Source organism: Mustela lutreola, chromosome 1 (genome assembly GCF_030435805.1).
Source record: "Mustela lutreola isolate mMusLut2 chromosome 1, mMusLut2.pri, whole genome shotgun sequence".
Classification (NCBI taxonomy): Eukaryota; Metazoa; Chordata; class Mammalia; order Carnivora; family Mustelidae; genus Mustela; species Mustela lutreola.
In genome coordinates this window covers 181143181-181160125 of record NC_081290.1, presented here as the reverse complement: position 1 = coordinate 181160125, position 16945 = coordinate 181143181, and the positions used below count along the sequence as shown (strand labels likewise).

At 37.3% G+C, this 16945-nt stretch overlaps 1 protein-coding gene across 1 annotated transcript in view; it reads right to left on the bottom strand.

The window, feature by feature from the left end:
* The window catches only part of DDX10 (DEAD-box helicase 10), a 277722-nt gene that overhangs the window by 211505 nt on the left and 49272 nt on the right, over positions 1 to 16945 (bottom strand). The window contains exon 13 of the mRNA XM_059179811.1: positions 16113 to 16575. Coding sequence (XP_059035794.1) covers positions 16113 to 16575 — 463 coding nt within the window. The remainder of the gene's footprint in view (positions 1 to 16112; positions 16576 to 16945) is intronic.

The window sequence follows — 16945 nt, the reverse complement described above, 5'->3', positions numbered from 1 at the left end:
ATCTGTTTCATATTTGGTATAGCAACATGTCCATATAATGTAAATTAAAAAAAAAAAAAATACTAGAGGGAAATTGTGGGAGAGAACACGAAGTCAACTGACACAATCCCAAAAGCTCAGGCTAGCCCATATGCCTAAAGGCTCAGGACTTTCATTCTTTCAGCAGACTTTTGAGGCTGGGTGCTGTAAACTACTTAGTGAAAGTAGGAATAAATGAGTCCCTGAAGTAGCTGTGGGTGTTTTTACAGAGATCTCAACAGAGTAAGAAAGAAGTACGTGTTCTAAGTGGACCAGCAGAGTCTTTCAACCTGAGGAAACCACAGACATAAATAACCTCATCAAATAATAATTTCTTGGCATCTACTAAGGCATTATATTTCACACAATGTGCACAACTCAGCAAATGGATGCTCCTAGAAAAAACTTCCCAACTGCAATGAAATTACTCTTGCCCTCAACTTCTGAACTGAGGAATTCCTAGAAAACTACCTAAAGCCATTCAAATCAATGACATAAATGACAATATGATTAAGTATAAATGAGCTGTAGGTCCGATTTTGAAAAAGCGTATGAATCATTTTTCTTCTTTACACTGCTAAATACACTCTTGGCAAGAACACACAATCCCAACACAAAAGTGAACATGCAGACCTACCAAAACAATTCTTCATTTCTGGTTTAAAATAATTACATAATTTTGATTATCATGCTTATCCACATGTCTCAAGAGCTAGCACAACTACTACCTAGCAGTTTTCAGAATTCTCCTGCAGGCTTCTTAAACATGGGGACAACAGGGCCTGAGTGGCACTGGATGAGGAGGAGCCTTTCTGCAGCACCAAGAAATGGGAAGACTACCGTCTGCCTCGGTCTCTGGCGAGGTTAAATGTGCAACTGAGGAAGGACACAGCTCGAGGGAAGGGACTTGTAAAGTCTTCCAGCAACAGTGATTTTTACACACATCTTTTGTCTTAATTCTACAAAGAACCACCTACATGTTTCGACATGAAACAAGCCTCTGATGGGAGAACATTAGGATCAAACTGATCTCTCCAAGTAAACTCACTGTAAAATAAAATTATGGTGGTTCAATGTAAGAAGGTAGTTTTTTTTTCTGTACAAAATATTCTATTAAATTTTTAGGATAAGGAAATTTTTTTTTAAATAACTATGATATTTTAAAAATCTATTGCGTATTTGATGATGTTTTCAATTACAAGAGTGAAAAAAAGGTGGGGACCTGCACTGTGTGTAAGGCTAGGGGCTTTAACACTGACCTTTTAAACAAAAGCAAATTGCATCCTATTTCAGTTTGTGAGACTAATTATGACATCACAGGGCTATTCCTCCTACAGAAGAAAGCTTTTACACTAACACAGCCCGCTAATACTTTCTGTGGCAATTTGTACGAGAAGGAAAGAGATCCAACTTAGATCCAATTCAGTTTCATAAATGTTTGGTAGTAAACATAACTATAAAGTAATCTATGCAGTATTTAAAAAATAATTGAGAATTATGACAACTTAAGTCAGTTTTTCTAAAGAACTTCCTCACCATCTTTAGAAGGAGGTGGGCAGCCAATGTTTCACTTACTATTTTTCCCTAGAGAAGATAGAGGACCATGTCAAGGAAACAGGTCCAGAGATCAAAGCAACCAGTATGAAGAGGACAGAATGATGGGTGGATTAACAGAGGATTAGCAAAGATTGCACACGAGATATTTATTGCTGGGGTGCCTGGGTGGCTCAGCCATTAAGCATCTGCCTTCGGCTCAGGTCATGATCCCAGCATCCTGTGACTGAGCCCCACATCAGCCTCCCTGCTCGGTGGGAAGCCTGCTTTCCCTCTCCTGGTCCCCCTGCTTATGTGCCCTCTCTCACTGTGTCTCTCTCTGTCAAATAAATAAATAAAATCCTTAAAAAAAAAAAAAGATATTTATGTAACTCACCTTCTGAATACCAATACTAGGATCCCATCTAAACCCAATCAGCCAGCTACCATTTTCTGGCCACTTATGTTCCAGGTACATTTTTCTATTGAATGGTAGAGTCTTAAGTTGGGATAAGGAATCTGAATAAACGATAAAAGGTCAACTAGATTTGGAATTTAATAGTTTTACTCATTTACTTATTATTCACCCATTTCATTCAACAAACAGCTACAGAGAACCTACTATAGTGACAGGCAATCCTTATGGATACAAAGACACAGATATGAATGACACACATTCCCTACCTTCAAAAGGTATAGAGTGGTGGGGAAAACAAACAATACAATAGCGCAGCGTGTTCAGCGCTCTGACAGCAGTAAGCTAGGCTGCTGGGGAAGCACACCCTGGAGCACCTCTTCAGTCCCAACAAGCATAACTCCCCACCACTTTAGGGCCTTACAAAACACGAAGAATCTGTATAGCTCTGGAATTCATGTTCATCATTTAAACGGAAGTAGTTGTTCTACATTCTGACTTGGGAAAAGCAGACCTCAACAAAAAAACAGGTGTATAGTTATCTAGCTTCAGGGGACAACCATCGATGGGTTTCTGGTGTTTCTGCCTACCTCTCTCTTTTTTTTTTTTAATTGAAGTTCAATTTAGTTAACATACACTGTATTATTATCAAAGGTAGAATTTAGTGATCCATCAGTTGCATACAATACCCACCCAGTGCTCATTATTTCCAGTGCCCTTCTTTTTAAAAAAAAAAAAAAATTTATTTATTTACTTGACGGAGAAAGATCACAAGTAGGCAGAGAGGCAGCAGAGAGAAAGGGAAGTAGGCTCCCCGCTGAGCAAAGAGCCTGATGTGGGACTCGATCCCAGGACCCTGAGATCATGACCTGAGCCAAAGGCAGCAGCTTAACCCACTGAGCCACCCAGGCACCCCTCCAGTGCCTTTTTAATGTCCTATCACCCAATTACCCCAGTACCCTATCCTCCTACTCCCCTGCAATCCTCAGTTTGTTTCCTAGAGTTAAGAGTCTCGTGGTTTTTCTCCCTTTGTTTTCATCTTATTTTATTTTTCCTTCCTTTCCCCTATGTTCATTTGTTTTGTTTCTTAATTTCCACATGAGTAAAATCATATGGTATTTGTGTTTCTCTGACTGACTTATTTCCTTAGTATAACACCCTCTAGTTCTAATCATGTTGTTGCAAATGGCAAGATTTCATTCTTTTTGATGGCTGAGTATATTCCACTGTGTGTTTATGTGCGCGTGTATCACATCTTCTTTTTTTTTTTTTTAAAGATTTTATTTATTTATTTGACAGACAGAGATCACAAGTAGGCAGAGAGGCAGGCTGAAAGAGAGAGAGGAAGAAGCAGGCTCCCGCCGAGCAGCGAGCCCGACGTGAGACTCGATCCCAGGACCCTGGGATCATGACCCGAGCCGAAGGCAGCGGCTTAACCCACTGAGCCACCCAGGCGCCCCGGTATCACATCTTCTTTATTCATTCGTCTATCGACGGACATCTGTCTGTCCATCTTCTTTCCATTACTCCTCCCGATTATCTTTTCAAGGATGTCAATACAGCATACAACCTTGGAAGGTAAAGACAGTATCTCCCTTGGGGGTAGCAAACAGATCGTTCCTGACCAGGTTAATAAAGGTAATGTGTCCTCTCTGGGTGAAAGCTGGACAGGTTTGCTAGCGGCCCTTTTCTAAGATGGAAGTTCCTTAGCTCTCACACAAACTGACTCTGTAAATGGCACAAAGCTGGTACCACATTCACATGGTCCCTGTGGAATTCAGGAACAAGAAAACCAATGCAAACTTGAAGCTCCTTCCTGCAGCTGGCTATGCCATGAGTTGTCTAGCAACATAAATCAAAATGTGGCAGGCTTACTTGTTAATCTGCAAGTAGAATGGCATTTCAGACTCTCCACAGTTCTTGAAACCTAGAAATAACTTGTTTTTCTCTCTTCGGTAAATAGGAAAAGCCAAATGAATCTGTAATTTCTGCCACATACAAGAGCTAGTCAATGGGAGGTGAGGAAAGGAAGAGAAGATAATTAACCCAGGACCCCATATCTAATCCTGTAATTATAAAACCATTATATAAATCTGGTTAGCTAAACTGGTATTAGTAGTCAGGCTGGAAACCAAATAGTGTCCTGAAGCCTGATAGCCTATTTTTTGGCAATTAAATACCCTCTCCCTCTTCTTGTGGAAGAGGGAAAGTTAGAAATAGAGTATTATTTCAAAAACCTTCACTTAAAAAAAAAAGAAAAGAAAAAATAAGCACAATACTCAGTTCAAGTTATTAAATAAAATGGGCCAATAGCTATTAAAGCACATATTACTAAATGTGCTTGAAATTGAGTCAAGTAACAACCCTTAATAGAAAACAATAAGGGGAAAATAAGAGTCACTAAAAACCAGCTTTCAGCTTCCTTTAAAAAAAAAAAAAAAAAAAAAAACAATAAATTTAGTCACAGAAGATGTGGGTGGGGAGTAGAGAGCCTAACAGAATTTTACCTAGTCTTTGATTCATAAAGTTCTACTTTATGGACAAGTCAGAAGCTAGGAAAAACAGTCTAGATAGATCAAGAAATACAAAGAAAACAAAAAAAGGCTTAACCAAACCATAGAAAAAAAGAGGCTATTTAGCAAGTTCTTACTGAATGCGTTTGGAATATGCAACCATTTCCTCTATTAAACATTCTGAAATTAGTGTACCTTCCAAAATTAGGAATCACAGCAAGGAGGAAAGCATTCCTCTGCTCTGTTGCTTTCCATAACAAAAACAGCAGATATGAAAATTTGTGCAGGTGGCAGAATTATTCTAATCATGATTACCCAAAAAGATGTAACAGGAAATATGCCTCTTTAATTTAGAAAACAAACTTCGGAATTATTATTTGCAGGGGGCTCTATAGTTATTGCTACTAGGAAATTAAGTGATACATTTATTCTACCAATGTGAGGGATGGGGAGAAAGCAGATCAACAGTAAGGAAAATTCCATCAAGAGAGATTATCAGTGAAAATATGAGCTGCATCCTTTATGTGCTCTCAGAAAAGTTGCAATATGTGATTTCTATTTCATGTGTGCCTAATGCTTAGGATTTTCTTCAGATAGTCCAGAGACATTTACTTGTTTCTGGAGTTTAAAATTAATGCACTGTAAGAATCACTACTGTGTTGGCTTTATTAGAACTGTACAAAATATCACTCTGTTTTCAATCATTTATAATGCCAAACAAAAACCAGCAGATTTTCTGTCCAACACTATATCAGGACTGTCTGCCACCTTTATTCTAACAACCACCAGGCAAGATAAAAGAAGAAAAGAAAGGAAAACAAACCCAAAATAGCAATAGCCTTCTGGAAGTGGAAATGTCCAGAGACCGATGATCTGCTACCTGTTTAATAGAGATAAACTTTTTGTCCTATAGTGAAACACTCCTGACTAGAAAAATAAAAATTTTTAAATTCAGTTTATTAAGACTTCATGGTAGATGTTTCCAACCATGACTCGTTCTAGGGATGAAAGTGCTACTGATGAATGCTGCAGGAGAGACTCTCTGAAAGAAAATGACCTCAAACTACAAACAAGTATCTACCATGTCAAAGATGCAGATGGCCATGCAGCGACAAGCAAGAAATGGAACCTGAGCTCAAGAAGGGTCATCTGACCACACATTTCTTTCAAAATCAATGCACCTGTCAGAGACCAACTTACCAGTTCTTCTTCTTAACCTTCCTTCCTTTTTTGAAGGGGGGAGCATCCAATTTGAAAAGGGAACTCAGGGGGTGCTTGGGTGGCTCAGAGGGTTAAGCCTCTGCTTTCGGCTCAGGTCATGGTCCCAGGGTCCTGGAATTGAGCCCCTCATTGGGCTCCCTGCTCAGCGGGGAGCCTGCTTCTCCCTCTCTCTCTACCTGCCTCTCTGCCTACTTGTGATCTCTCTCTGTGTCAAATAAATAATAAATAAATAAATAAATATAAATAAATCTTTAAAAAGGGAACTAAGTACCAAAAGGGGTCAAGGAACCCTCTACCCCAGGTGTAGTGGTGTCCCTCGGACAGCCAAATCCCACCCATCAAAAATAACCCAAAAGACATGGAAGGCTTAAAGAGAAACTATATAATTTTCTAAATTACAAACGGTTTGTTTCATTCATTAAGCATCATTCATTACGCACACAAATACCATGCAACACTGTATTCTACTATGACCACATAAACAGAAGTTTTGCCAACAAGAAAAAAAAAAAAAATACAGAAGGAGACTCTGTGCTCTAAAGTTAAAAAGAAAACCAGCCAGCCTAAAGAAAGAAAGACAAGAAAACAAAAAGGTAGGGCTAGAGCCAGAAAGCAAAGAAAGGTTCATTTTACTTTAATAATTTTTCTGTAATGTTTTGCAACATTATTGGGCTATGACTGCTTGGAAATTAAACACTTAGGCCTTGAGAAAACATAGCTTGGGAAGCACTGCCCTGAAAACTTAAAATTTAAGCCATCACGAAGTCAGCATACAGATCTTATTCTTACAAGTGTTGTCAAAAGTAAAGCCTCATTTATAAGAGCACCAGGAAGCTGAAAAGGGGAGTGCTCAAGCACCACCAATCATAGGGCAAACGGGAGGAAGCTTGTTTTACATGCCCAATCAGGAGGAGGAGAGACGTTCTCCTTGCCCAGCAACAGCCCAGCCAATGAGAAACCACTACTCAGCCAATGAGAAGACATCATCCCTGGAAACTCTTCAAAACAGCCCTGCCCAACTTCCTCCTTTGACTTGCCTATGCTTTGTCATTGTCATTGTTTTTCTTTTCTTTTCTTTAACTTTTTTTTTTTTTTTTTTTTTTTTTGAGAGCGAGAGAGAGAGAGAATCCCAAAAGACTCCACACGCAGTACGGATCCTGATGGGGCTCGACCTCAAGACCCTGAGATCATGACCTAAGCTGAAATCAAGAATAAGATACTTAACTAAGACACCTAGGCGCCCCTCTGTCACAGGTTTTTGTCTTGAAATGCTATTATCCTAATAAATTTCTGAGTAAACTCCTTTTTCTGGTAAAAAGTTGGCTTGTTTTGTTTCTGATGTCAAGTATACAGTTGTACTTAGGCTTTAATGTTACTGAAAAAAACTGGCCTTTCTTAATGTACAGGCATCCTGTTCCCACTGAACTTTACTGAAATGCCACTGCTTTGGCCAATTAACTTGCTAGCAGGGATCCCAGAATGGTCTGAATTCTCTACACTCCCCTTACCCAGCCTAGCTCCCAAGCTCCATCAACCAACCAGCAAATCACACACAGCTCAGGGTGCCAGCCAAGATAGAGTACTTGAAAAATGTTTTGAAATATTATATTTCAACAAAGCAATAAAGTAGTTATCATGGAAAAAAAATCAGAACTTAAGAAGGACTTTTACGTTCCAAAATTCAGTATACTTTCTGTTTCAAATTACTTATGGATGGAGGAAGCACACCAATCTTTCCAGTGCTTAAAATCCAATAAAGTTCTTGAGCCAGCAATGGCAGTAAAGTGCCTTACAAATTCCCAGGCAGGGGCCTCTGACCTTTCTATTTGAAATTGTACCATACCCCCCACCCAACCCTCCCACATGAACCCTGCCTCCCCTTTACCCTGTTTCATTTTTCCTACCACACATGCATCTATTTTTTTGTCCATCTTCCCCCACCAGAACTTAAAGTCCATGAGGTCAGCTAATGTTGTTAATGTTCTCAATACCTGTTACTTAGCAGGTGTTCATTAAGCAGTTAGTAAGTGAATTGATTTTTCTTAAAAAAAAAAAAAAGAAAGAAAGAAAGAAAACAAACAAAAAAACCCTATGAAGCCTTCATTTAATAAGCCTGCATTTCCCCTGAAGTGCAACTTTAATGGCAAAACTTCACATCAAAGCAAACGTGATTTAGCTCTGCCTGTCACCAATAAATGGCACTGTTTCAGCTACTGCCTTGGACTCAGATTCGGCATCTATCTTTGAAGTTGTTCCAAAAACATATATTGAACAGAACAATATAAAACGGAAATCTGTTCGGACAAATTTGAGAGGTGAAGAGAACATGATGAGTAAAATCCACTGCTTCCACAAATGCAGTCCTCCTGTTAAAAAGCTTTAGGTAAGTATACATATACTGACTGCTAAGACTTCAGAACAAAGGGTCTTACAAGCAACATTTTGGAAACTCACCTATCCATAACGATAGTACCTACCATATTAGGCTAAATTCTCTACAGTTACATTTGTTAGAGCAATAAATACAAATAAGCACTTGATGATTTTGAAAAGCTCCGTATTTCTGATTATCCTAACAATCAAACTCAAGGGTGACTTACATGGCCCTCAAGAAAAACCTGTCCTATTGCACATTTCATTACCTCCACTTTACTTTAAAATGAAGATAAACATATCCTGATTTAAAACAAAGTTTCCAAAAGTCAGGCTATAAAATTAAGTCACTAGAAAATTCAGTAGCCAGGGGCACTTGGGTGGCTCAGCCCACTGAGCATCTGATTATTGATATCAGCTTGGGTCTTGATCTCAGGGTTGTGAGTTCAAGCCCCATGTTGAGCTCCACAGTGGGCATGGAGCCTACTTTTAAAAAAAGAAAGGAAAAGAAAATTCGGTAGCCAGCAGATGTTTTAAATATTGAGGATGAATAAAAGTAGGAAATGAAGGGGGAAAAGTCAAAATATTGTTGATACAATAATGATTTAGCATGTGAAAGAATAAACATCAAGCCAAAAGCTTTTAGCTTTCCACTGTCAATTTAAGTCTTCAGGAAACCATATGCATAAAAATTTCAAATAGGGAAGGAAGGAAAATATATATTTATAAACCAACTCAGTATGTACATTTAACTTTCAAATCACACAATAACTATTCCTTTGGAATTGGAATGAATTTTGAATTATAATTAAAGAATTAAGAATGGAAACAAGAAAAAGAAAAAGCACCTGTAGGAAGACCAAAAAGCATATATACCAACTCTACTTGAACTACTCAACATTTAGGGTCATCCCACCATTGCTCCACTTCATGGTACCAAAAACTGAGGGGAGCACTGTAATCCTGACTCCTGGGTCTTAAAGAGCTCTCCCTTCTGTTTAATTCAACTAAGCATTATATAAGACCCTTGCACACCAAGGTTATGGCAATCTCAGTAGTAATCTCACTTGGTACAGAACAAACAGATTAAGATATTCATGGAGGTATATTATAAAACACCAAGAAGAACGAACTAGTGAAACAGAAAACTGGAATCCAAATGTCAGTGAGATGAAAAAGTAAAGGCAGACTTCAAGGAAGAGGAGTGCATTGGTGGGGCCAGGTACAAATTCCAGTATGCCACATTGCTAACTGTGGTAGGCAAGCAAGGGAACCTTTCAGAGTCTCTTTCTTAACCTACAAAATGGGGGTAATACTGCACAGACTGTGATGAGTTTACCAAATGATATACAATAATCAAAGTGTATGAGATTATAGAAAATGAATATTCATTATTTCCTGATACTTCTTTTATAAAAACTGAGTTGTCTGCAAGAAATTTCAGGAAATAAGCTACAATAGTTCATTCCCATTTTAAATCAAATAATTTTAGTGATAAAAAAACAGCTACACCAGCACTCTCCTGCAACGGTTCATCAGTACGTCCCAATCATTCCCCAAACAAGGGCATTACTTCTTCTAATGCTCATTTTTATATCAACAGTCTTTAAATATAAGCAAAATCCATAACCTAATATCTTCTACATAGTATCTTCTAGAAATATACTGCACAGTCTTAATACCCACAAGAATATTACCAGGTAACTGGACACAGAACTCCTCATCCAGAAAATTAACATAGTAATTTCATTTAATAATTCCACATGAAGAAATATCTACTGTTAATACCACTTTTAGTTCTATTTATAAGCAATCAATCCAGTTCTACAAGTATAGTGTTTGTCATATAGCCTGGTTATATCAAATTACATAAATTTGATATAAATTCAATATAAAATCATAAATATTTGGCTGTGATGTCAACCAGGCCTGTGATATTAGCATAGAGTTTAGCACTCCAGATCAATGCACGAGACTGAGAATGTGAGAAATGCTCTATCCACTATGATATAATCATAAAAGCAAATTTGTTTTGTGATAGAACACCTCAAGAAAATGAAATGCATCACTGGCCCTGTTACAGACAAAGGCCTTATTTTCCTCAGCAATACGTCAGACACTGCCTGGCCACAGCAACTCTATCACCCCCTTATCTGTATGTTCCTATTATACTTTATCGAGTGGAAATCATAGCTAATGTTAACTATCTCCTATGTACACAACTGTGCTAGGTACTTTCTATTTCTAATCACAATAACTCCAAGTAGACACTGTTATTGGACCCATTTTACAAACACAGACACTAAGGCTCAGAAAGGCTAACTACTGAACATCATATCAAAAATAGCTCCCCATACTAAACATATACTCTCCTGTGGTCATGGTTTTTCTCACTCTGTACTCTGTGCTAAGGGTACTTACCCCACCTCCTATTAACACCTACCCATTCTTTAAGATAAAACTGCTGGCCATATTCTCTCCCAGGTGCCAATATTAGAGCTTTAAACCATTTGGTTGTATGAATGAATAAATGAAGAGAAAGCTCGAATTCTCTACTGAAATTTTGGTTTAAAAATTAGCTATATTAACTCAAGTATAAGCCTCTAAAACTTACTCCCTAGCACAATTCCTGGCACTCAGTAGGTACTCAGTAATTCTGCTTCTGGAAGGAGAAGAAAAAGACAAGCAAGAAGGAGGAGGAAGGAGGAAAGAGAAAAGATACAGAAACAACAGGCAGAAAAACTTCAGCTCCCATATATCAGAAGAATCTTGATTCAGAATCTTAGAATACTTTTATAAGAGAATACGTATAAATAAGTAACATTAGCTAATTTATGCTTTACCACCCAGGGCATCCTTGCAATACCAAGAATTTTCATGCAAAAATGTTAAGAGTCCAAGTAAACAGAGTATAGACTCTACTCTAAACAAAAAATTAGCTATGAATATCATTCAAATCTTAAGGCTGACCTAGGTTTACTCTTCTGATGGCCTTAAAAGGACAAGCACTAATGGCAGTCTCGTCTCTAAACAATTATAAAATGAGAAAGACAAAAAGTATATGCTTAGAGATTTCATTCTTCTATTTAAGAAAATATTTTAAAATCATTTTCAAATTCATCATTTTAAGTATATATACATATTCTTCTCTAACACTGTTTCTTTGGAGGTCAATTTTCTAACCAGCAGCCAATAAAACACAAAGTTTCCTCCCTATTCCAGGCGGTCACCCAACCTCCTAGTGCCCTGGAGCGTGATCACACCAGCTGGGCTCTCTCCTTCCCATATCTATCACTGCTCTGTCACTCACGATTCAATCTTCAGTGCTAAGAAATCTGTTTCTCTGCCGATGCCTTGATCCTGTCAAACAGAAAAGGACTATGACAGAGTGGTCTTCTAGAATACATTGCTTGCACCAGACACTCAGTACCTCTCCTCTCCATTCATGCCCAGGTCTAGAGAGGTAAACACATCAATTCTGTATTCCACGTGTGCGCACACAATGGGCAGCATGAAGTTATTTCAAGTGCTGCCAATTACACCGACATCATCCATTTACAGCAAGTAAACTAAATACAAATTATGGTCGGCAATAGGACGGAGTAGCAGGAGAACTGTGATTTGGCATCAGAGATAGAACACTGACTCCACCACTGTGACTTTGGAAAAGTCATTTGAAAGGCTTTGTGAAATTTAAATATCATCATCTGCCTTTCCTGTCATGAGGACAAAATGAGAAGTTGTAAGAATTTGGTATATGATAAAACACCAAGTACATGATTTTACAATGACAATGACAGGATTATTAAACAAATTCCATGTCATCTGCAAACCAGTATGTCTCCACTGGCTCCAAACTTTAAAAAAATTCAACAAATCTCCTCCCTTTTCTAAGAAAGCAAGAAAGTAAAGAAAAGATAATTGAGACAAAGAATAGCCTGTGATATAAGTAACACAACCAGTTCTCTTGTGTGCCTGGTAATTGTCCCCAAAACCAATTCTGAAACAGAAGCAACAAAAATATTTGAAAAAAAAAGTGGTATCTGAAAAAGGACTTTGTCTCCCAAGGGGAATACATTCATTTATGTATAAATAATAATATTATTTCCATTTTGAGTATAGTTTGGTTTTCTCTACTTTCTCAGGTCTATCCTTAAAAACAGGTAATAAAGGAAGAAAACAGCCTCCAGTGAGTACAATACTAAAATATAAAATGCAAGAACAAAGGCTAAAATGAAAAGCTGATGGTGACTGCAGATGCAAAAACCACACTCAAAACCAAATGTCTTAAAAAACATGATTAAGAATCAAAAAGCTGATGATAATTTGAGCACAGGTTAATACTGACTTTGAAAGCCCGAAGGCACATAGTAAGTAAAGCTGGCAAGACTAAGTGAGGGTCGGGGGTTAAAGGCAGTAAGCCTTTCTATTTATATTTCAGCCAAAGAACCAATAATTTCAACTCTGGCTGTGTACAGTACTAGCGAATGTGCAGGAATAAAGAGAAAAACATTCCTTTATCAGCACCTCAAAATCCATGCTGTTCCAAACTATTCCTCACCATTTGACGTACAGGTCATATATTTTCAGCTTATTACATCTAAATAAAATCATGTAGATATTTTAAAGACAAAATTTTTTATAGTATACCATGCAAATGTATTCTTAATTAGAACTTTACATCATCACTATTAGATACTTTCACCTACTAAGTTCCAAAGGTTGGCCTCCACAGGCATATAATTTAATGAGTGAAAAAAAGGAAGTTATTTATGCGCATGTTTATAGAAAATTAAACAATACCTCTTCAGTCATTTTTAGTTAATCAGATAAATCTTACGTATTTTCAAAATCTTAGACAGTTTTAAAATGTAGGTTTCCAAAAATAAACCTCACATGAATGAATTATATATAATTCACAGCAAATAAAACTATCAAAGTAAAATAAGAAATTCAGTCATTCACTTATACATGAGACATTCCTGAAATTCAACGGGAGCTAGACACCGTATCAGTAAGACATTAATTTCAAGGAATTCAGAATCCAGTAAGGAAGGCAGGCCAACACACAATTCTGTGTGACAAGGGATATAAAAAAAAGTTTAAAAAGCCAGAGACAGTAACTAATGTTAATGACATTTTCGAGAGCATCAGAAAAAAATCATTACCCTAGCAAGAGAAAAGCAGGGAAAAACAGATGTAAAAACATACATAGAGATTATACAACTGAAATAAATGAAAAATGTGTAATAACAGAATCAAAGAAAGGTAAATTCAAATGGTAACACATTACTCACTAATATTTTTTCAAAATAATAAAAACATGTTAATACTCAGTGTTAGAGCAAGTAAATGGGCAATGGCAGACACAGCCAGAGGGACAATGACTGTGACTTCTCTGTAAGATAGTTTGGCAAAATGTATCAAAACCTTTTAAAATATGTCACGGTCCCAAAGTCCTTAGAAGAAATTGAGCCAATATCCCTCATGAAAACAGAAATAAAGATCCTTAACAAAATATTAGCAAACAAAATTCTGCCATAGATAAAACACATCATGACTAAGTTTATCATAGGAATTTAAGGTTGGTTCAACGCTAAAAACAAAACAAAACAAAACAAAAAAACAACAAAGTATCAACAGAACTATAATTCACCTTAATTGATGAAATAAAAAAGGATCTGACAAAATTTCCACCATTTATTTTAATAAACAAGGCAACCCAGCTAGTAATAAAATGGAACTTTCCCACCCTGATAAAAGCATTTACAAAAACACCTATAGCTAATATCAGATGTAAAAGACTCAATGTTTTCCCTCTCCCAGATCAGGTACAGAACAACAATGGCCACTCCCACCACTGCCTTTTCAACATACGGTATAATTAAGAAAATTAAATAAAAGACACACAGATTGGAAAAAAGAAACAAAACCATCTTTCTTCAAAAACCCATGACCATCTACAGAGAAAATACCAAAGATCTCCAAAAATAAAACCACTAGAATAGGTCAGTTTAGAATGACTGGGATATAAAAATAAACAGTATTTATATATACTGGCAACAAAGAATTAGGAAATTATATTTTAAAAGTATCACTTATAATAGCATTGAAAAACTATGAAATAGTAAGAGATGAATCTAAAAAAATATGCAAGATAGGCATACTTAAAATTATAAAACCATGCTTCAAGATTCTAAGGCCGAAATACATAAGATACGCCATAATCCATTTTGAGTCAGAAGACTCAAAATGTCAATACTCCCCAAATAGATTTATAGATTTCAATGCAATCTCAATGAAAATGCCTTCAGATTTTTTTGCACCAATTAACCAACTGACTTAAAAACTTATATGGAAATGCAGTGGTCCAAAAAGAACCAAAACAATTTTTTTTAAATATCAAGTTGGAAGAATAGTTGCAATTTTGAAATGAACCAAAACAATTTTTTTTTAAATATCAAGTTGGAAGAATAGTTGCGATTTCGAAATGAGTCAAAGAGACCTACACATACAAGGTCAACCGTGGACAAAGGGTCAAGGTTACTGAATGGAGAAAGCACTACTTAACAAAGGCACTGGTTCAACTAGACGTCCATCAAAAAAAAAAAAAAGAAGAAGAAGAAGAAACCTTAACCCTTCCCTCACACCATACACAAATATTAAGAAAAAATAAACTCTGGCCTTAAATTTAAGTACTAAAACTATAAAAGTTCTCAAGGAAAACACAGGAGAAATCTTTGTGGCCTTAGGTTAGCCACAGATTATCAGATACCATAGAAAGTATTTCAATTCTGTAAGAAAAAGCGATAAATCACACTTCAAAAATGGGATCAGTATCCCTGTTCTTGATCAATCAAATCAGAATACCTAGGCTCTAATTCCAACTATGTCAATAACAAGCTGTGTCCCTCACTATCTTCCTCTCTGTGTCTTAGTTGCTTTTCCTTTCCTGTATAATGAGATAGTACCTACCTCACAGGGGGTTATTCAAAAACCAATTGAGATAATGTTTAGAAAATGCCTGATTACATTAAGCACTCAATAATGATGCTTACTAACTTTCCAAGATTTTTATTTGTTACTTGAACACCTATCCAAGTTTCTAAGTTCAAAATTTAGTATCCTAAGATTACTCAGAATTTGTTTTTTTTTTTTTAAAGATCTTATTTATTTGTTTGACAGAGATGACAAGTAGGCAGAGCAGCGGAGAGGGGGGTGGGGAGGAGCAGGCTCACCGCCCAGCAGACAGCAGAGGCACCCCAGATTACTCAGAATTTTATTAAACAATATATAAAAAATAAGAGCTCAGCTTCATTTTCTATTCAATTCACTTTAAAGAAATGATTAAGAACAAAGGTATATAAAACAGGAAAAGACCTAAGGAAAGGGGAGGAGAAACAGGTTTACTGTGTACCTATAAGTACTCCAGAAAACAGGTGCTTTACCTAAATTATCCCTTTTATTTCTCCTGGCAGGTAGCTATGGAAAAACAAAGGATCTACATGAAACTTTTAAGAAACCTTCCTAAGTGGCCTTTACAAAGGAGTGCGGGCTTTCTATTTAAGTTACTGGGTTGAAATAGAAAAGCAAATGTCTCATTAAAAGTAAAATTCATGCTTAGGGAGATTATATTGTTGTAAGGAACATTTATAATGACTTAAATCAGAAAGCAGTATGTTAAAAATCACAGTGAAGGATCCTCATACCATAAACTATAGAACCCCATCAACTGGCTTCCTTAATACTATAACCATGACTCTGGCATCTTTTAAAACATGCCTCAGAAGAATAGCAAAGAAGAAGATTAAATCTGTGAGCCTTCTTAGAGTTCTCAAATTTATGAACAATGAGAATTCTCAGGCACCTATTCCACCATCAAACATGGAGAAGGAGGGGAGAGTTCATTGCAAAGTAAGTCATCCTACAAATTTCTCCTAGTCTTTATTTCCCCCACATTTCGGCAAAGGCCACAAAAGCAGCACAGGGTAAGAAATGGCAGGAAATAAGAGAAGACCCTCCCCTGGGGGTAAACTTACCTGTAGTGCTTTGTTCTCTTGAAGGTCCAACCCAAATACATTGTGCCGCTTCACTGTAAAGAAATCAGCATCCTGTCCATCCTCTTCCTCCTCATCTCTGTCCAAGAACTGCCCAGGGGTTTCCTTGGCCTCCCCAGTGCTAGGAACAGATGGAGGCTGAGACTCTCTTGCTTTTGCCAGTTTCTCCTCTGTTTCTTCCTCATCTTCCTTCTCTTCCTCCTCTTCACCACTAATCTCATTAGCCAGTGTGTATTCTGTCCCTTTTGGTCTTTTCCCACCTTTCTGAAAGATGGACATTTTCTCATTAAAGTAGGCTCTAAATTCTTCCACTTCATCATTCGTGAGGGAGGATGCCCTTGGTTCAATTACTTTATTATCTGGGCTCACCACCAGTTCCTTGGTGGGTTGTTTCTGCATTTTCTGAAGAAATCTCACCCGTGGTGCCACAGCAAGACCAAGAGACCTTAAATATGAGCAAATGAAAATAGTTACTTTAGTACACTGATGGTCTGCTTATGGTATTATGCAAGTTTCTCAAGAGTGGAAATCTATTTGGGGAGCTGTTTTTTTTTTGTTGTTGTTGTTGTTTTAAGATTTTATGTATTTATTTGACAGAGAGAGAGAGAGACCACTGGTAGGCAGAGAGAAGGCAGGGGGCGGGGGTAGGCTCCCCACTGAGCAGAGAGCCCAATGCCAGGGCTCTATCCCAGGACCCTGGGATCATGACCTGAGCCAAAGGCAGAGGCTTAACCTGCTGAGCCACCTCCGGCGCCCCTGGGAGCTTTTTTCCTTTTTTTTTTTTAAAGAAAATACTCCTATGAGGTACAACTCAA